Genomic DNA, 22,091 nt, shown 5'->3' on the forward strand with positions numbered 1-22,091 from the left:
GATTCATGGGAGGCATTGTTATGAGCTTTGGGTATTCAGCTCAACTCATGTAGGACATTGTGTGGGATCCAGGCCCTCAGCTGGATTCCTTGGTCTTAGTGTGTGGACAGATTCCCTGCACTCTTTTGTATACTGTTCTTGGGTGACTACTATAAATACTCATATGAAGTATGTGTCCTGTATTATATTGTTCCCCTTGCAAAATAAGCACCAAACCAACACACCATCCTCAGCAGCAGTATGGACCTGTGTTCCTCTAACAATAAGAACAGCCAAGTTCATATCAGAAAGCCAGCATGACAAGTTTCTCCAGGAGAATCAACAGCACACAATCTTTTCCTCCAGTTCTCTTTCTTATGCTGTTGGCAATAATCCTCAGGTGGGCCTTCCACATCCAGAAACACACTGATTCATTTCAGCTGGTTGTTACAAATTGATCATTAGTTAATCTACCATATTATCCAAACACATCTTAAATGATAGTTAAACGCCAAATAAAGACAAGTTCATGATTCTGCCTAATACAACTATCCTGGATACAACCAGAAACATCAAACAAATCTCAAGAGTTCCAGAAACGTCTCCAAAGTCTCAAGAGTTCCAGTATTTTTCAAAAATAATAGTCAACATCTCTTCTGAGACTCAAGTCAAACTCTTAGCTGTGACCTTCCTAAAAGTTGCAAACAAGTTACATAATCCCAAAGTACAATGGCACGGGGTAAACATTCTCATTTAAAAAGGGAGAAACAGGATAGAAGAGAATCAAACCCAAGCATTTTAAACCCAGAGGGCCAAACTTTGAGTCCTGTGGCTCCATATCTGGCATCGAAGGTACATGATGATAAAATGTGAGTTTCAGAAGCCGTGTGCAGACCCACCTCTTTGGCCTTGCTGGTTGCAGTTTATATGGCCTCTCTCTAGGTCTAACTCTGCCATCAGGCTGCAGCTTTCCCCCATAGATATTCTATGTTCCTGGCATCTATAACTTCCTGGGTCTCAACTGTATCTTTGGGTTCATTCCCACAGCTTCATTTGCAATCTGGGTGGGAATTTCCCTAACCCCACAACTCTTGCATTTTACATGCTCATAAAATAAGCATCTTATAGATGATGCCACGGTCTGCTGTGAGTGGGAGCAGTTGCCAGGCCCCCTTGGATCATGGCTATAGCAACCTTTGAGTGGCTGGATGACTGAACACAGTGAAATGAATCTTAAGGATCCAGTTCCTGAGGAAACTCTTCTTGAGCAGGAGGTTCAGAGGCTCTCTTTTCAACTTTTGCATTCTTCAGCCAGTGATGGGTGAGGTCTTGCTAAATTCTCGGATGCTTCAAGACAGTTTTCTTCTTATTCCAGTACAAATCAATTAGTTTCTTTTTAATGGTGTTAATTTCTTCAGCACCCATACTTCTTTTGGCCCAAACTTTATAAGTGGTTGTTTCAGGGCCAAAATTTAATTTTTTCAAAATTTTTTGCCTACAATTTACCCTTAATTCTTGCTACAAATCTAGCTATAATCAGACATCAGTAACCATATATAATAGCATGAATATTGGGCTGCTTTGAAATTTCTTCCGCCACATTAATTAGTCCATTCCTGTTAATGTAAGTCTCCTGGGAAGTCTTAGGGCATGGGCAAAATATAGACATATTTTCTGCCAGAGTGTAATACACATGGCCTCTAGTCCAACTGCCCATGGAGTGCTTGTTCCCAGCCCAAATCCTCAGCTTGACCTTACTGTCTACAATACTACCAACATTTTAGTTTTCTGAGCTCCAACCAGAATCACTTGTCAAGACATGTTTACTTAATTCTAGAGCTTCTCTAGCCTATATCTCCAAGCCTGTCCAAACTTCTCCCACAAACTAGTCCAAAGACTTCTAAATCACACAGTCAAGTATAGTCATAATCCCAATGACCCCACTTCTCTGGTACCATTTTTTTGTGTTAGCTTTCTCATTGCTAGGACACAATACCCAAAACCTACAATTTAAAAGAGGAGATGTTTCATTTAGCTCATGATTGGACTGTTTATTCCACAGTCAACGGGCTACAAGGCAGAAACATCAAGTGGAAGTGCCTGGTGCAGTAAAGGTGCTCAATTCATGTCAGCCAGGAAGAGGAATAAGAAAACAGTGCCAGAGAGGAAGGGGCAAGAAATCAAACATAAAACCCAAGGCCATGCCACTACGACCCAGTCAGTCACACCAGAAATGTGCTCCATAAATCCCCTGGGATGGATTCCAAAGCCAGTGAAATTGACACTCCACCCTAACCACCATGCCACCTTTCAAGTATATGTACAATTATTATTCTAATTAAGATGAAGGACTAGAGGGATAAAGTAACAGAGGAACAAAACTTGGAGGGAGTGAACTGAGATTTAGACTCAGGCAATTTAGTTCCACAGAGATGATCATATATCTAAAACCTACTCAAATCCCCTTGTTGCTTGGCATTCAAATCTTGCAGACTTACAGCCTTCCATTTCATTCATTCATTCACATATTCATTCAATACATATTGCATATGTACTTTGTGCTGGACACTGGCCTATGTATTGGAAATAAAGAGCTGAATGACCTAATGTTTTTTAAAGGAGGGAAAAGGAAAAGATTGACAGAAATGTGAAAATACTTATTTTACCAATATTCAGCACAATTAAACTTTTGATAAAGTAGGAACTTATTCATTTTATAACCTAAGATTGTCCATTTATGACAAGTGATAGACTTCACTATTTATGAGGCATCCTTCCAATACCTGATTTCTCCAAACACTGCCCCAGCTTTCAGAGTAACAAGGACTTGGGCACCATCAGGGCCTCCAAGAACTTGGATTTCTCCTTGCTTGATGATATACATTTCTTTACCAACTTCGCCCTGTATGCCAAATATAAAGAGGAAAGAGTAGGCACTTTATTCTTGAAAATTAGTTCCCAAATTAAGAAATACAAGCACTTCTAGAAGAGCAAATGCAGATAAAGGAAGAAAGGAACATTATTGTAAAAGTATTTAAGACCTGAAGTCGTTACAGACATGGGTTGGACACGTCATGTAAAAGGATAAGCCCTCAGTGGACATGTGAAGATACTTCACTTGGCATATTGCTCTAAGAATGGTCAGGGGCAGAGGAAGTAATTGGTTGTGTGGCTGAACCTGGCTTTGGTGACCACGGATGTGCTCTCAAGAATGTGCTTGTTCTATCCAAATAGCATGGGTTCTGGTCACGTGAAGTTCAGTTCTATTTTTCTTCCTAAGGCACTGAAGTGTGGTTTTGGGAGTGGGGCTATATGAGAATTTTTTGGTTTTTTTTTTTTCCGGTACCGGGAACCGAACTCACGACCTTGCGCTTGCCAGGCAGGCGCTTTTGCCACTGAGCTAAATCCCCAGCTATATGAGAATTTAAGCTGTTTTTCTTATTCTACATTGAGAGGGAGTGTTAATGCAGAGGGTTGTTTACTCAGTTCTTGCATGTCTTTGGGGATTCTAGGGAGCTAGAAAAATGATTCTTGAGGAAACTCTGAAAATTCAACTCCTGGAATATTTACATACTGGTCAGTGGTGTTATTCTGTAGGCCTGAGGTGGTATGTCAGCATATACCAGGATGTCAGCATTGTTTGACATAAGCACAATGATTTCTGAAATGTACCTCATACCTACCTTGAAGTCTGTGCCATGACTAATCATGTAACTATGATACTGCTCCACTGAGAACCCTGACCTAAGACCCAGATAGACTTCTTGAAGTACAGGTCTTTTGCTCATATCTCTGTGACTCTCTGCAGAGACAAATGCATATGCGACTTTCACAATAGAAGGGCCTAGGATGCCTGTGCTTGATTTCTCTAATCTGCTCATGTATATCTTTTTTGTTCCTGTCTCCTTTGCTTTAATAAACTCTACTCTATATAACTTTACATTTAATTCATGTGAGTCCTTGCAGCAAATTATCAAACTGGCAGGTGTTTGTGAGGCTCTTGCACACATCTTATCACTCCTGCTTTCAAAAAGGAAAAATAGTTCTTGCAAGAGACCTCAGTGACATTCAGGTAAAGAAAGGTTGTTAAATTGTAAATAGGCAAGTTTACATACTATGCAAACCAGTTGAATAATAGTATCCACATATCAAAATAAGTAGAGTCTTGATCACTCTGGTCAGTTGTTGTGGTCTGAATGTGTCCTCCAAGTTTTATGTGTTGGATTTAATTTCCAAATTCATGCATTAATGGAATGTAGAGGTGGGCCTTGGATTTAATTTCCAAATTCATGCATTAATGGTATGTAGAGGTGATTAGGTCATAGTTTCATGGATTATCACCAGAATGATTTTATTACAAAGGCCTGGCAAATTTGCTCCCTCTGCTTGTCATGTGATGCCCTCTGACATGTGATGATCCACCAAGAATGCCCTCACCATGAAGCTGGCACCATGCTCTTGAATTATCACATCATAGAACCATGAGCTAATAAATTACCCAGTCTGTGGCATTCTGTTATAGCAACAGAAAATAGACTAAGACAAGTATTTTAAAATAGCATGAATATAAAAAAATCATTTACTTGGTATAAGAGGAGACTGGGTTATTTGAGTCAATCAAATATTCTTATTAGTCATACTTTCAAAAGACTAAATCAAATCAACTTGAGGTTAAGCAATGTTGATCATAATCTATGCTCTAAGATGGTTGAATCAGTATCTACTTTGTTCCACTTCTGAGCACAAGGCTTGATAAATAGTAAGCACTCATTCATGAAAAAGAAAATACAGCTTAACTGAATCTAGAAAGTTCTGAAATCTTTTAATTCTTAGGGTTATGTCCCTGAAGTATATTATAATGGTCAGGTTGAGTTTAGAGTTATCTGACTCTGTCTTTTAGGTAACATCTGGGAAATTGAAATACACATTTTATCACCCTGTTACACTCATGAGGAAGGTAGAGTAAGTAAGTACTATTACTTCCATTTTACAGAAAAAAAGGGGCAGATTGGCTTCACTGACTAGTCAACACTCTATAATTCAGTATTTAAAGCAAAAAGAAGCTTAGAACCTACATCTCCTAACAGCAATGGAAGAAGAATTTTTAAATTTTACATTTTGCAGAATATTAAGGATATATTTATACTTAAGTATAGATCAAAGGAGAAATTAGATTGATTTTATTATAGCTATTTATATAATATTAATGGTAATATCTTGCATCGTACTTGAATAATCATAATATTTGATATTTGCATAGTTCCTTATTTTAACTTCTATATTTGTTGTACCAGAACATGCTGCTTTATTGTTGAAAGCACTTCATAGATATAAACTCAATTAATTTCTTTTTTTTTTTTTTTTTTTCCAGTACTGGGAACCGAACTCATGACCTTGCGCTCGCCAGGCAAGCGCCGTGCCGCTGAGCTAAATCCCCAGCCCCTCAATTAATTTCTTCAAAAATCCTGGTGAAGTCAAATAAGGAAGGTATAATTTTTGTCATTTAAAACTTGGTAATAGGAGTTTAGGAAGTTAAGTGTCTTGAGTGAAGTTACAAAGACTGGCAGGTAACAGCCCTTGAACAGGCAAAACCTATGTCATTCAACACTGGACTACATACAGACTGTATCTATTGATGAGTCTGACAGCAGGACTTATCTCTAAAAACAAGCACAATAGCTATGAATGATTCTGAAAAGCAAAGTATCTGAAAATTAGTTTTCCAAGAGATATTCCAGGAAGTAATGAGTAGGACAGGGTCATAGTCCTGCTTTTTTGCATGAAGTAATTCTCAAGAAACTGGAATGATTTTTCAAAGGCAGTTATTACAACTGACTGGAGGTAGAAGTACATAATGGGTACTTAAATATAGTTCAGCACTTTTAATTATTTCTTAATGATCATTTCAATAATTTTCCAAGGAGATCTGGCACAATCAACGAACCAAAACTTCCGCTATTTCTAGGCTAATTTAAGCTTTTTCTGCAAGTTTAATTAGCATTCCAATGAAGCAGACATTTATCAGAGAATAAGGGCTGACCGCATGTGCAAAATAAGATCGAAACAAGTTCTTGTTTTTGGTGTATGTACTAATCTGGAGAAAATGTGGACATGCAATAGGTTCTTGCAGGGTAAGGTAGCCCTTAGAGAGAATAAATACCAATTTCAGGGGCCCTGTGTAGGAGGCTATTTCAAAGGCGATGGGAGCGTTATGACACGCAAGTAAACATTAGAGAAGAGGGGTACTACTCACAGCTTTGCTCTGGAGTCATCAGAATCTCTCAAGAATTTGTTAGAGGTGCAAATTCTCAGGCCCCACTGCAGAAATACTGAATTGGAATCTCTGAGAATGAAGTCCCAGAAATCTGTGCTTTAACAAGCTCTCCGGGTGATTTCTACACTGTTATATACCATTTGGGGAAAATTCCCAGATAATCTTGAAGCAGTCCAAACTAACCTTTTAATGGGTCTAGAAAAGATTTTGAGGTTTAGGCCGTTCAGCAAACTCAGGCCCAGACTCTGCCGTTCTTCAGTTAGGCAATCTCAAACTGAGTATTTTTTTTCCTGCTTCCTTTTCCTATAGTGTTTTGTGGAAATGATAAGCAAAAACCAAGCTGAATTCAGCTGTGTAAAGTTTGGTGAAGTAGCAGCCTTTCTTCTCTATCCATATCGCCTATAATGTAAATCTTCTCCTGAAAGAAGATGTGTCTTTTCGTTTCTGTTCTTCCCCGATGTCCTCCCTCCCTTCCTTCACTGGTGTTCACTGATCTGTTTTTATTATTATTTGATGAATGTGCTGTATAAAAAGTTAGAAATGAGAAGGCTGCGTCTCTACTCTGCATTTCACACTTTGTTAAACAAATTTGCACTGCTTAGGGGCTCCAGGGCTAAAGTGTCTAGGAATTAGCTCAATTTTCAGTCTCTGCTGCTGGTGGACCAATTTGCAAGGCCATTGTGGTGCGTTAGGCCATGTCGTTACAATGCACCACTGCCCAAAGGGGTCTTTAAACTGCACTGGGGTTTGTATTTCCCATTTTAAAGAAAATGACTCATTTCACCAATCTGCTTACTTATTATATCTCATAGCTGCTTCTCAGTTGCTCTCTGATGCTTCCTCATTGACCTCTTCCATAAATGTTCGTATTCTTCAAGGTTGCAGCCTTGACCTTCTTTCTCTTACCTTTTCTTGACCTTCTGTTCATCTCAGCTTCCATTAGATTCCAGCTTTCAAAATTTACCTCCAGTCTCATCATCTCTCATAACACGGTTTCACCTGTGACCTGGACTCTCCAGCTGATGCCTTGAAGGACATCGCACTCCGTTTGACTCTGTCGTTCCCCGCCAGCCGTGTCTCCACTTTCATTCTTTGGACATGTCAAACTCTGCTTTGCTTACTAGCTCAGGACTCCAACTCTGTCAAAAAATACTTTCTGGTCTACCCTTTCTCATTTTCCTTTTCTTTTTACTGAAGAGATGTTTTTCTTTAGGTTTTACAAAGGTCATGCCTGACAAACTGACAACTTCCTTCTCTCCTGACCTCTTATCTAAATTACATTAAGTACTTTTCCCACTACACACTCTCCTGGCAACTTGTATTTTCTCCTCATGCAATGCGACATATTTTGAAGTTATGCATTTATTTAATTCCATTTATTCATGGCTTTTCATTTCAACTTTGGCTGCATTTTAGAATCACTAGGGGACTTTAAAACTGCCCATGAGTAGACTTCATCCATATCAGTTGAACCCCTAGGCGTGAAGCCGAGTCCTACACTCAGGTGATTCTGATGCACAGCGTGGACTGAACACCACTGCACTGGCCTGGAAGGTGCCAGAGAGCAACACCATCTTTCTTCTCTCAGGACTCAGACAACTGTCTACCCTATAGTGCTAAAAATTTTGAGTTTTATTAATAAACGATTCTAACGTTATTGTAACATTTGTCTCATAGTCCTCTGCACTCCCCTTGCAGACACCAGTTCTTTATCTCTGCTTTAGCTCATGCTAATTCTTTACTCAGAACACCTGTTTCCCTTGGTTCAGCCCAATTCATTTCCCAGCACTTAGTGCGAACATTTTTAGGAAATCTTGCCAGGAGCTAGGTGGGACCAGTACCCTTACTTTATTTTCTACAGCAGATCATACTTACTGCCACTGTAGTATTTAACACATTATTTTGGAATGAAATAAGGTGTTTCTCATTCTCCCTTGCTGAACTCCCTAGGTCTTGGATTCTCTCCCATTTTTTGAACTGTTCTTTATTTTTATTTTAATTATTCCAAGAGTACATTATGATTTTACAAAACAATATACATAATTGTGAACAAATTTTGTTTAACTGTGCTCTTGGCCTATATCTGAATTCTTCAAAATTTTTTAGTTGCACATTTGAAAATAGTATGTATGGAAGGGTATATTCTTGTCTCTGACTTCTCCCTTTTCTCTCTGATTCCTGGATGCCATGGGTTTAGCAGCTTTTGTCTACCATGCCTTCCTACCCTGACTTTTCTGCCTGGGATCCAGCCAACTGTAGACTCACCCCACTAACACTGTGAGGACTGAGTATGGTGCCAGTGGGGAAGATGTCCTCAACAGGATCAATATGCAAATGGTACAGCAGGAAATGACTGCCAGGGTACAGAGCACTGCTGGGGTTTTCATGGGTGGCTTCAGCAACATCATCATCAGCTACCTCATCCTCTATAGCTTTCAGGTGGGCATTGAGTGTGAGGCCACGTGCATCTCCTTGTGCCAGCCCTCTACCTCTTGGAGACTGCTCCTAGAACCTGGGCAGCTGACCACATGAGGCCTATGTCCTTGAACAACCTCCTGGGACAAGCCTGGTATCTTTAAGTGGAAGCCAAGCTGGCCAACCCTACCATCATCCTCCCCATCCTCCTGCCAACATTAGGGACCATGGACTCCCCTTTTCCTAGGATCATAGGTTCAGGGTACTTGGCCCTCGGCAGGAGCCCCAGAAGAGTGAACAGTCTTCTAGATGTGGGCCATGTCACCCTGGACAGAAAGGAGGCAGCTTTGGCCTGTACATTGGGTGGAGAGAACCATCTGGAGTTCAAGAACAGAGAGGCTTGAACCTCAGAATCCATCTTCTACTCTGAGCCTTCCAGAGCTCCAGCTTCTCTCCACTGTTGTATCCTACAGAGACACATTCAGGGACAGGCTGGGCTCCCAGTTCCTGAGGATAAAAACTTCCCAGGCAGCTGTGAGAAAAAGGGGGCAGCCTGCTTGTCTGACACAGGATGGGGTCAAGGGACAGTGGGCAGATCCTCCTTCAGGAGCTGGGAGTGTAGGCTCGCTGTCCCAGGGTTGTCCACCAAGCTCCTCCCCCCAACTAAGGTCTACGGAACAAGACATGTGCTGTCAGTGTTACCTGAGCCCAAGCCAAACCCATCCCAAGGCTGGGGCGGAGGGTGAGACTCTGGGTCAGAATGAGAGGTCTGGGTCTTTAATTTAAGGTCTTATATGTAGAATCTTGAACTGTGTGTCTATCTTTGTTTTAAAAATTTTTCTTATTGGTATGTATTTGCAGTACATAGTGGTGATGTGTGTTTTGTGGAACTGGCATGTGGCATGTGCATGTGGCGTGTATTGGCAATTTTTGTGCCCTTTACCATCTCTGCATTACCTCCCTCTTCCTCTTTTAAGTGTAGTTTCTAGTGGAGAAATCAAGGCCTTGATCATCTTGGTTTTGGTATGAAATTGTGATGTTCCTTCTGCTTGTCTCTCATGAGCAAAACATTGTGGTGGGAAAAGAGGGATAGTTCATTGCTAGTGTGGGAAATGCCAAAGAGCTATATCATTAAAATGACGATATGTCCCTCAAAAAAATCCCACACAGTGACACACAATATACAGTCAGTAATAGTAAAAGTCTCATTGTCACATACTTGTATAGTTTAGATAATATTTAGTAGTAATACCTTTGGTTTCAGATTGACTTCTATAGCAATCTGAATTTTGGGGTTTAGCTATTTCCATGTAATAGTTGAATTGTTTTGTTGTAATGAAATTGCATTAGAATGCATACCTGTATATCTTATGAAAAAAGAAAATAGTGTCTACTCACCTTTTTGTAGACAAAGTCACCAGGTAAATATATAGTGGATTTCAGTCTTAGCAACATGTCGTAAATCATCTGGGTATCACAACCCTATATAAAGAAAAGCATAATTATTACTGGCACAACTACACGACCAATCCAAATGAATTTAGAATGAAAAGGAAATAAACAAAATAGATGCTGCTTGCATCAACGCTGAAATTTCAATTGCCTTGGATATAGACTTGTCCTTACTCAAAATTTAGAAGGAAAAGACAACCATAGTACAGGGGCAAGAGCTTGCAACTTCATTAGGTAGAGTGGGTGTGATCCTGTTCTCTATAATCTATTGCCATACAGTTCTTTTGTCTTCAGTTTTCTAGTCTATACAGTGGTAACAATAATGGGAAGGGAACCAAGAGACTGAGGATGGGCGGAAGAGGGAAGAGGAAGGGGATGCACATGATTTAAGGTGTGTCATGTCCATGTACCAACTACTTACAATGAATGTAGTCGTTACATGCCACAATCGTGAACTAAAAAAATAGTAATGAAAATGGGGGTAGGAGATCTAGAGATGAAAGGAAGGAGGAAGGTGGGGAAGGCAAGGGGAATAAATAGAATCAAGATATGTTAAGGACATATGCCTACTCCCTAAGATGAGTATAAACATCATGTACAGCCAGCATGTATTAATAAAGTAAAAAGAGAATGGTGATCCTAGCCTGTAATCCTAGAACTTGAGAGGCTGAGGCAGGAGGGTTTCTGAGAGTTGAAGGCCAGCCTGGGTTGCACAGTAAATTCAAAGCCAACCTGCACTACAAAGCAAAAGCCTGTCTCAATGCCCCCCCAAAGAATGGCACCCATCTCATAAGTAAAATTTAATATGATACTTAATGAATGATAGCTATGAGGGATTATGACTATTAATATATTAGGAATAACAGATTATAGTCTTTGCTAAATATTTTTCTTCATTATAACGTCTTTCATGCCATTGTTAGATATCCTTTAATTCTGTAAACATGCTTGTCTTTCTTTTGTAACTCAATTAGCATCTAAAGGCAGGAAAAATGTACATTATTGATACAAAAGCAGTGTCTGTTGAGTGAATGATTGACTGCTCATATCCATTTAATAGTGTTGGAGACCAACTTTATTAGAATATACATCTAATATATATTCTGTCTCAATAGTTATAATTTATCTACATGATGGGCTAGAGAAAAAGTCAGAGCTGATTTTAAAATCTCTTACAAAGTGGTTTTGAATCTTTTGCTTTCACCAAATATTTTAATTTTTTTCTCTCCAAGCCGGTAACTAGTACAACTTTCTTTTTGTGGTTGGTCTTGCTCACCCCTTAGGGGAATAACGATTTTGTAGAGAACTAATCATAGTCAGTAACCGAGGAAGGAGGAGGTAAAGCAAAGGGCCTGTCCCCAATTTGTGAATGGGACAATCATTCCTTTCATGCTGACTGGTTTCCTGTAATGGCTTCAGTAGCAGACACTTGACCTAGATCCATGTGAAATTTAGACTTCAGGGTTTCTTGGCTGATAAGAAAAGTTAATAATTTATGATTGAAGTATACTCAAGTAGCTCTTGGTGAGAAGCATTCAGATGAACTTAGTGTTACAATTTTTAAAATTCATTGGAGAAAGGAGAGCTTTGGTTTTCTAGGATAGAAAAAAAAAACCACAGCCAGAAGTGACGTCTTCTTAAAGCAGCCCGACAAGTGCTGACAGCAAGCTGCGAGGTGCAAGGCTTTGTGGGTGCTCTTGGAGGAATTAAAGTTGGTCTAGTTAGGATGATGTTGCAGTAAATAGAAAAGCTATAATGATGATAGCAGATATCTTAAGACTTAATGAGTAAATATCCATAAAGCTTTTAATAGGAGGGGGATACTTCCATTTGGGAGTGAGATAAAAGAAAGGACCCCATCAAAAATTGTTCATGTTCACTTCTGCAGCACATAAACAGAAACTGCTCGTAAGGATGTCAGACTCTGAGTCACTTGAGGGTGAGTGTTATTGGCATTTGCAAAGATGCACAAAGGCCCCTTGCATGTAAAGGGAAATTTACACTTCCTTCCTTCACAATAGAATTGCTTTACATAAAGTATATAATTTTTATTTATATAAGTACTATCATGTCTTACAGGTTATCATTTTTTTGCTAAAGCAAATCATACAATGTTTTTTCTAAAAACTATGGTTGTATTGATTTTAATGAAAGTTCTCTCAATAAATAATTCAGGTACCCAATTTCTTTCAATGCTATTATCATTTCAGAATTGTTTCATTTTAGAAGTTGGCATACTGGTCATTTAAAACCTACTTAGAAAGACAACCCCACAAATATTGCATTGATCTTTAAGATATTCTCCAGTAAGGAAAGTTAGTGTCTTTGATGTTTAAAAAGGAAATCCATTAGAAATACACTTGGAAGATTTTGAGCACAATATACAGTTGTTATTTCCTCTGTATCAGTGGGAAATTGGTTCAAGGATCCCCACAGACATCAAAATTTGTGGATGCTCAAGTTCCTTACATAAAATGGCATCATATTTGCTTATAACCTAGGTACATCTTCCTGTATAAATTATGTCTAAATTCCTTATGGTACCTACTCCAATGTAAATATTTTTGTATTGTTTAGGGAATAATTGCAAGAGAAAAGTTTGTATATGTTTAGCGCAGACACAGTTTTTTCTCATATTTTAGATCTGAGGTTCATTGAGTGTCTAGATGCAGAACCTGCAGATACAGAGGAGTAGAGGTACTTGTCTGGAAATACTACAATGAACCTAGCTCTCAACTGTTTATGTCCATGCAGAAGATTTACACTGTAAATCATCAGAAATAGACAATATCACAAAACATTTCAGTATTTTCTTTCATGTAAACAATTGGATTTTGGACACTAGTTTTTACAATTTAAGTATAATTTGAAGATTAATATAACATTTTCATTCCTTGGACACTTCTTATTGGAATGCAGTTTGATGAAAATTCATGACTGTATTACTTTGTATTTATAGGAATTACTGATGACTTTAAATGTTGTCCTTTGGCAATAGTTCTAACTTTATGCACACATACACATACAAATACGTGTGTGCAGTAAATTTGTGTAATATTGTGTGGCCTTGGTATCTATTTTGAATATAGCATTACCTTTCTCATACCAGAAGCCAGGCTTGGTGATCCTTGATGCTTTCTACTTCTTGGCCTATCAGTTTCTCAAAGTGGTTGATCAAATTATCTGCCATACACAACTACCTCCTGGTGCCCACTTCCTTATGAGCAGCTAAATACAACACACTTGACTTGCCCCACTGACCTTCCCACCCCATGTGAACTGTGCACATATGCCATACTGTCCCCTCTCAGTCACAGCATGATGCCGTGGGATCCTTACTTGCTTGTTAGAAACCAAACATTAGACTCCCTGTGAAAACTTGTCTGGCTAACACCTTGGGCCCCATAAATGGTTTGGCTCACAGTCCTCCCTCATTCCCTGCCTTCTTGATTCACCACAGGCTGGATGAACAGGAGTAATGTGGCAGCTGCCCCACTGCAACTTTCCTATGATCCCATGAGCTGTGCTGCCACATTTTCCCTGGGAGCTGTAAATACTGACACTGCTTTCGTGTTTTCAGGTGTTTCGTTGTGCTGCCTCTGTGTCATATGATCAACACACCTGATGCTCACCCAGTTTTTTCCAATTTAGGGCTCTCCAAGAGAATGATCATCTTTGTAGTCATAAACTGGACAGAGGGCAGACAAGAGCCACAAGGGTGCCTGACAATATAAACAAGTTTCCAGTAGAAAGAGCATCTAGTCAGAATCCAACATTTTAGGCTGTCATCCAGAATAAAGAAACATCCTATAACACAGCCTAAAAATGCACAGCCACCTCCCCTATAACCCTGCCACTCTCCAGGGAGATGCCCCAACACCAAGCAGAGGAGAACAAAACAATGTGGCAGTACAGTAGTCTCTCCTTGTCCACAGTTTTGCTCTCCAGTGTTGCGTTACTTGTGGTCAACCATGGTCTGAAATAACTGAATAAAAATTATAGAAATGAACAATTCTTAAATTTAAATTGCACATTATTCTGAATAGTATAAAGAAACCTTGTGTTGTCCATCTCACCCAGAACATGAATCAGCCTTTTAACCAGCGTATCCATACTATGTGTACTACTTGCCTGCTAGTTACTTAGCAGCTGTCTCAATTCTCTGATTTACTATTCTTTTAATCCAGTGTTTGTTTTCAAGTAACTCTTACTTAATCTTTCGAAAATGCAAGACTAGTCATTTTGGCAATTCAGTTATTCCAACAAGAAGTCATACAGTGTTTCCTTTATGTGAATAGGTAAAAATTTTCAACTTAAGACATGAAAAAACTTTGTATGTTGAGTTTGCTAAGATCTATGGTAAGAATGAATCTTTGTTCATGAACTTGTGAAGAAGGAAAAACAAATCAATGCTAGTTTTGCTAGCATCAATTGCACCTCCAATTACAAAAGTTGCAGCCACTGTGTATGGGTTTACGTAGGGGAAAAAGGCATTACGTTTTTGGATTGTAAGTATCTAGGGGGGTTCATGGAATGTATCCCCTATTAACAAAAGGGGACTACTGCACTGTTTTTATTATTGAAAAATTGGAAAAAATATAAAGCCAATGTATAGACAGATAAAATGTTGAGCATTTGTAGGCCAGAATATTATAGAGTAACTAAAATATACTATATATATTTATTTATAATTAAACTTAAAAATGATGTGGTGTGAACAAACAAGTTATGGAATATATTCAGCATATTATAAAATAAAAAACAACAAAATACTATCTGTTGTTTATATGGATAAAAGTAAAATTGTAAAAATGATAATTGGAAAGACCTGTTTGAAAACCAGGTTAGTGGCTACCTTGGGGAGAGCAGAAGGAACTGGGTCTGGGGAGAAGTGATGAGATTTGAATTTTAATTTTTATTAATTAAAAACTCTCATAAAAACCCAAATGTGTCTTGTGTGAAAATGCATTTCATCTTTCCCCTTCTTCAGGTGAGCTCACTGGCTGAAAGCACTAACAAAGGAGACCAAATCAATGGAAAGTGTTAGACCAACCTAGGAGATAAGCCCTAAAATAGATAAGCAAACAATTAGCACTCTTCTCAGTAGGAATGCACACAGACTCACATAGATAGCTTTCAGCTCGTAGCTTGGGTTTTCTGAGAGAAAAGCATTTGAACTATTCTAAATGGGACTTTTCATCAACACACTTGTATATCACATGGATCAAATCATACAAACAAACACAGCAACTACATATAATAAAAGGATAGAATTTGTTTCCCCAATCAAGAGACTGTCTCCTAATAACTGCTTTATGGAAAGGTACTTCAGCTTTGTGCAGCTGTGGTTTAGGACTAAATCATAATCTGGATTTAGGTTGAGTGAAATAAATTTTCATTATGAAATCATCCTGCTTTGAGAAGAGTTTGGGAACTACTATCTTTTTTTTTCCCCCAATAAAAATGGTTATTTTCTTCAGATACATTTTGCTCCATTATCATATAATTTAAAAGAATTTCATCCCAAGGCTAGCTTTTCATCTTTGTGGCTCAGTTCCATTTAATTGATAGAAATCCTTAGGACATTTTCCATTTTGTAGAAAGTCAGAGCACAGCCCCTGTTTCACAAATGTCCCTTTTTCTATAAAGAAAAAATACCTGAGTAAGCATCAACATTAACACTTTGTTAAGAGGTGACCTTTGTACTAAAATTTACCATTTTGCTAACTTTACCATTTAATGTTTTCAATGCCCCTGTGATACTGGGAATGAATGAAGATATTGTGGTCAGTCCTGGCTTTTAGGTGAAGGATGGAAGTCTCAGGAAGTCTATTGACTTTCCCTTAGCTCACACATATGTCAGACCATGTATTTTACCTACATTCCAGGCAACTTGAGGTAAAAGTGTATTATTCTCTACTGTATCCCCAGCACAGCACCAGAACTTGAGACATGCTAGGCACTAAATAAATATGGGCTGGTGTACAGAGTAAAGCTGTTAGAAATTATTCTGGACAATGCGAGATTCAGTACTCTACAAAAACTGTGTTACATATTTGAATAAAGAGTCTGGAGACTTCCATGGAGTTGTGAGAAATCCTATTCTTATTCAAAATGTGACCTATAGGTTAGCAGGGTTTTGCTGTTCTCAGGAAACTGTTTTTTTCATAACAATGACAAACTCTGAATTGTAAAATTGGTAGAAAATTTACCATTGGGACACTTACCCCTATAAGTTTTACTCATTTCTAGGCTCATTTTTTTATTTCTGTCAAATAGAGTTTAAGACATTATCAGTAGTTTATAATTCACTGTATATTTAAGTTACCCTCAAGTGTAAGCAATAATATTCAGGGCTCTTCCCAGTTCAGCTTTGTTTATTCCAAAGGGAAATGCTTTACTCTATCTTCAACACTATTCCCACTAAAGGAGCAACTAATGGTATACCGAATGCAGGGAATTCTGTATTCATGTTTTCATGCCATTAGCTATTTTAGTGATGCTACTTATATGTACTGCTGGGAGCGGCAAAGGCAAATGTGAGAAGTAATTGGCAAAGTGTCATGGAGTCATGGCTTACCAGTATTGAGTTTTAAATTATATCAGACCTAACCCTACACTTAATGTTTGCAAACACTAGTAAAAGTCATCAACGAACTTTCTTTGAAAACTGACAATACTTTTTTTTTTAAAAAGAGCCTCACATAGTCAAAGTGGGAAATCCTGTGTTGGTTGGAACCATGAGGCTGAATTTAATCTATCTGCCTGAGCAAGAATGGTTGAATGAAGAACCTGATTTCGCCTATGTGGACACTCACTCCCCTATGAGTGCTTCAATTTTAGTTCTTAGTTACTAATCGTAATGGCAACTAGAACTTCCTGTGTACCAGATGGCAATTAAATATGTTATTGTATATGTAGTTTTCTTACCCTACTGGTGCCCCTGAAGAGCAGAGACAGTATGGATGTGATAACTCCAGGGACCGTGACTGCCTAGCTCAGTGCCTTACACAGAGAGACTGCTCAGGAAGTGTAGTTGAATGGAGTTCACCTAGGTTATAATTTCATTCTATGATATAATTTAAAAATCCTAGCAACAGTACTTTATCATTGTTACCACCATGGCAAAAATAATAGTTGGTAAAAATAATACATAGTTCCTGATTTCAGAGCCTGATAAATAAATGTAGTGAGGGCATAGCTGAATAGAATGTCACTGCTGGGAATCCGAGTGTTAGTGGTAGAAATCATTTTGCCATTCTCACTGTATTCTTGGCTCTGTCAGTCACTCACATGCAAACAATTCCTTTTCATCTTTCCAGCTGCAAAAGTCACAGACTTTCCAGGCACTGTTTGCTACATAATCACAAACAATGAGTCACCGATCCCAGTCAGGTGTCACATTCAGGACTGGTTCTGTACCGAGCGGTGAATAACCAGACCCACTGTGCCTTCCTTAAAGGATGCCTGGTAGGTAGCTACCTTCCAATTTTGTTATGTCTGGGTCTCTGTTTCCTTCTGTTGAGCAGGTTCTCTTTGTCTTTACAGAGTGTGATTTTAAAATAGCCACTAGGTGGTGGAACAGGGTCTTTATTAAATTTTCTATCACTGGGAATTTAGTGGCAGAGGCAAAGTGTGATTTCCCTAGCATTTAATTAGATACAATACATTTTAAAATCAAAATCAGAATAATAAGCCATAAGAAAGTAGTGAAAATTACCCAATCTCATAGAAATGAATCACTTCTTATTAGTTTAATGTTTGTGTTTGGGCTCAAAGTAAGATGAAATCTATAAGGCAGAGGAGCCATTGTGTGAAAAATTAAAAAAAAAATACAGTGTGACTGTCCATCTTTAAGCTATCTTAAAATACTATCTTAAAATACTTAAATCACCCTATGTTGAAGCAGAAAACCTTACTAATTAGCCACAATTGATTGCAGCAAAGTTTTAGTGAAAATCTATGACTCTAATTCTATGTGGTTTGATTAAGAGGAAAAAATACATGAAATCAAGACCAGTTTTGATAGGAGAATAGAAAAGTATGTGTGAATTTAGGTCTATAACAATGTGCCTATTCTAAATCTGTGAAAATGGCCAAAGATGGATCACTTTAAACAACTTTTGATTGTACTGAAAATTCTCTTGGTTTCTTACTGCTATCATTTGGATATGAAATGTCTCCTAATAGCCCGTGTCCCTTAATGGCTTGGTTGCCTGTCTGTGGTGCTCTTGGAAAGTGGAGAGACCTTTAGGAGGCAGGGCCTCATGGAAGGAGGTTAGGTTATTGGGGGGTGTGCTGTCGGAGAGGTTATCGGCACCCTGGCCCTTCCCTTTCTTTCTCTTTGCTTCCTGGATGCCATGAAGTGAACAGACCTCCTCTGACATGCTCCTGTCATGAGGTACTGTGCCTCTCTAAGCCCAAAATAGCACAATCAAGAAACATGGACTGAAAACAAACCTTTCCTTCTTTTCACTTGATTATCTCATGTATTCTGTCCCAGTGATGGAAAGCTGATTACTACACTCATCAGTTAGCCAAATGGGATGGGTAGGGAACCAAAATGTAGCATTCTATAGTGGTGAAATGCACAAACTGTGGTATAAGGAAATCTATATTCAAACTCTGTCCACTGCTTAAAGCTCTGTGACCTCAGTTAGTTAAGCTGCGGGATCACTATTCACTCCATTTCTTCCTTAAAAAATAACAAATTTGTATAAACTCCTAAGACTGTCTCCATGAAAATAAATTTAGAAAGACTCCATATCTACTTATTTTCTACTTCATTTGACTTTAGGGAAAAGAACTACTTTCACTGGACAGAAATGTAAATGGAAATGGGTTCTTTCTAGAAAGAACGGTATCTTTAATAGAAATGTCAGGAAAGAATGTAGTTCATGTAGAAGCAGGAGGTGCAGAGTTAAGCATTTTTTTCCTCAATCAGATGCTGCTGTGTGATGGATTTTCAATATACATGAAAGCAAAGGAAAAACTATGAGCTGGGAAAACTGGCAACTTTCCAAACTGGAAATAATCCCATAAAATTCACTAGTATTTAAAGTATCTTTTTCCTTTAGGAAAAAAACTAAATGCTGTTACTTATTGTCAGTTAAATTAGATATTAAGGTATAAAGAATGTTATAACATTTAAAAACACTGTTAATCTAGTTTCCATACATTTTTGCCTATAGCATACAGTGACATATACAATTTCATTAGGCCTAGTGCACACAAAAGCATATATGTGTATATTTTAAAATAAATAACAGAAACGAAAAATCTGTGATACCTGCACATACTCATCTGTAAGGCATTCTGCTATTTTGTCTTATATTTTATATGCTGGTTGTGGTCCACTCAATTGAATTTATGACCCATGGTGAATGAAAACCTGCAGTGTGAAAATAATTTATCTACATAAACCTGCTGACCACTGTATGAATCCCTTTCGTAGTCTCTCTGATAGATCAGAAAACTGTACTTGTACTTTCCATGACGTCTTCTACTTCACACGGGGCTTCCACTGTGGGGAACTCCTACTAGAAATTGGAAATTACTTTTTAAAAAATCATTTCAAGAACTGGTGCCAGTGCATCCTCTTCCCTCCTTCACCCCTGCCTTTCTTTCTAAGGCTCTTACTAAGTAGCGGCTCTGTCAGAAACTGCACTTTTACTGCAGACACAGCCAGGATCCAGCCTTGTTCTCCCGGGAGGTGTTACTCAGTGGAGGTGTCTCCTGGAGACAGAGCTTACAGTGAGCATTGTTTTTCTGAACAGTGTAAAGCAAGTCAGATTCCTTCTGCATACAACACACCGTACTACATGAAGCTTCTGCTGCCTTTCAGTGAATTTTTATTTCCCCACATTTAACTTGCTCAGCATCTGCACATTTTCATTGGAGGCCAGACTTCCTCCTCCTGTGGTTCTTCTCCCTACTTCACCTCCTGTTCCTCCTTTTTAAAACGGAAGCATAACTTACATTCAGTGAGATACACAGATCCCAAGGGACAGTTGGATCTGTTTTGACAAGTGTATGCAGTTGTGTACCTTCCCTGAAAGCACTGATGTATTTCCCTCACCCCAGATTTTTGTGATGCCTCTTCTTAGTCAATATTGCTACCTCTACTTTCTGTTAGACTCAATTGTTGATCTGCTTTCTATTATCACCAAATAATTTTATAAAATCTTCCTAGCTTATCATTCAATCTACTCTCACCCTCTCGGCTGGAAGACATCCAAATGTGTCACCATCTTTCTTAAAACTGGATATTTGCAATGTGATGTTAGTCTAGAGGTGGTTTTAATAGTCAAGAAAACCAACATAATGTTAAAATTTAGTGCGGTCTCAGATAGTAACTGTTGACCTATATGAAATTTGAAGTCGTATAGAACTCTCAGGTCTAGAAGGAGTCGTTATAAAACAAAATTGTGCTCTTCCTTTCTCTCTCTCCACTTTGGATTAAGTTCAGAATTTTATATTTGCTGCAGTTTAATTTTGTTGGTTTTGCTTATTGTAAGTATTCAGTTAATTTACAATTTTGTAACTATCCATTTTAAATTATTCCTTTCTGCTTTGTGTTAAATATTTTGTGTTTAAATAGCATACATCTTATACCTTTACCAAAATCTTTTTTATTCTTTTTTCAGACAAGGTCTCACTAGGTAGTTCAGCTTGGCTTTAAACTCACTGTGTAACTCTGGCTGGTTTCAGATTTGTTGCGATCCTCTTGCCTCGGCCTTCTAAACACTGATATTGCAGATGGGCCCCATGCCCAGCTTATCTTTATCAAAATCTTGATGGAAATCCACACCAAGATATGGCAAAGAAAAGAGTCTCAGGATGTTGATCTAACTCTGTATTCTGAGAGTCATCATTTGGGACTGACTCTCTTGAACACTGGGGTTGACTCTCCTAACCATTCTGGCACACAGCTTCTGCTTCTTCATTTTATCTCCAGTAGTACTGATTATGTATTTGCAAAGCATATGGTTCTGTGTGAATTACACTTTCTTTTCTACCTACACTTGCATTCTAGGGGATCACCTTGAATATCATGGCTTAAAATACATCAGAATGCTCATGGGTCTAAATTTATTGTTCCACCTTGGACATCTCTCAACTCAAATTAATCACATGAGATTAATCACATTTCCATCTGGAGGTATAGCAGTCACCTGAAACTAACATATCTGTCTTAGTATCTTTTTGCTACTATAAATAGAAAACCAAAGAGTGGATAATTTACAAAAAATAGAAATTTGTTTCTCACAGTTTTGACAGCTAAGAAGTCTGATATCAAGGTGCCAACAGGTTTGGTGTCTGGTAAGGGCTGCTCTCTCTCCCAAGATGGAGCCGTGCTGCTACACCTTTGGAGGAGGAGAACACTATGTCCTCATGAGGTAGAAGAACATTCCTCTGACCTTGAGCCATTTTATGAGTGCTCATCACATTTATGAAGGCAGAGCCTTTAGGAATTAATCATAATACTGCTGCTTTGGGAGTCGAATCTCAACATGAATTTTGTCCTGAAGGAACATCCTTTTAAAATCCATAACAGGATTACTCTTGACTCCTTTCAATCTATGTACTCTAAAACTTCCGATTTGGTAAATATGTTTGTTCTTCCCATTGTCCAGTTCCCATTGTCCCCATCCTTGGGGTCATCTTCTGTCCTTTTCTGTCACATTTTCTTCATACAGTCAAACAGAAAATGTGTAGGCTATTCTTGGAGCACACCCAGTGTTTAGCTCCATGCAAACAGCCGACTACCCTGGGTCTGGTCATTGTCATCCCTTCGGTAGCTGTTGAGGATAACATCCATTTGTCCTTTCTGCCTTCCGTACTTTCTTCCTAAGGTTCATCCCCACCCAGAAGGAAAGATGATCTTTCTCAAACTAGTCACAAACAGACCATTTTTTGCACAAGAGCCTCAGTATTCCTGCCTGTGAGAAGTCAGTCTTATTCATAGTCT

The 22,091-nt window shown here is 38.5% G+C and overlaps 1 protein-coding gene across 1 annotated transcript in view; it reads right to left on the reverse strand.

Annotated features, from left to right (window-relative positions):
- The window catches only part of Cngb3 (cyclic nucleotide gated channel beta 3), a 124,189-nt gene that overhangs the window by 20,970 nt on the left and 81,128 nt on the right, over positions 1 to 22,091 (reverse strand). Inside the window, exons 14-15 of the mRNA XM_005381981.2 lie at positions 10,067 to 10,150; positions 2,763 to 2,881 (exon numbers count right to left, since the gene is read on the reverse strand). Of these exons, the coding sequence (XP_005382038.1) occupies positions 2,763 to 2,881; positions 10,067 to 10,150 (203 nt within the window). The remainder of the gene's footprint in view (positions 1 to 2,762; positions 2,882 to 10,066; positions 10,151 to 22,091) is intronic.

The sequence above is a fragment of the Chinchilla lanigera genome, unplaced genomic scaffold, assembly GCF_000276665.1.
Source record: "Chinchilla lanigera isolate Chin_1 unplaced genomic scaffold, ChiLan1.0 scaffold00016, whole genome shotgun sequence".
NCBI classification, from domain to species: Eukaryota; Metazoa; Chordata; class Mammalia; order Rodentia; family Chinchillidae; genus Chinchilla; species Chinchilla lanigera.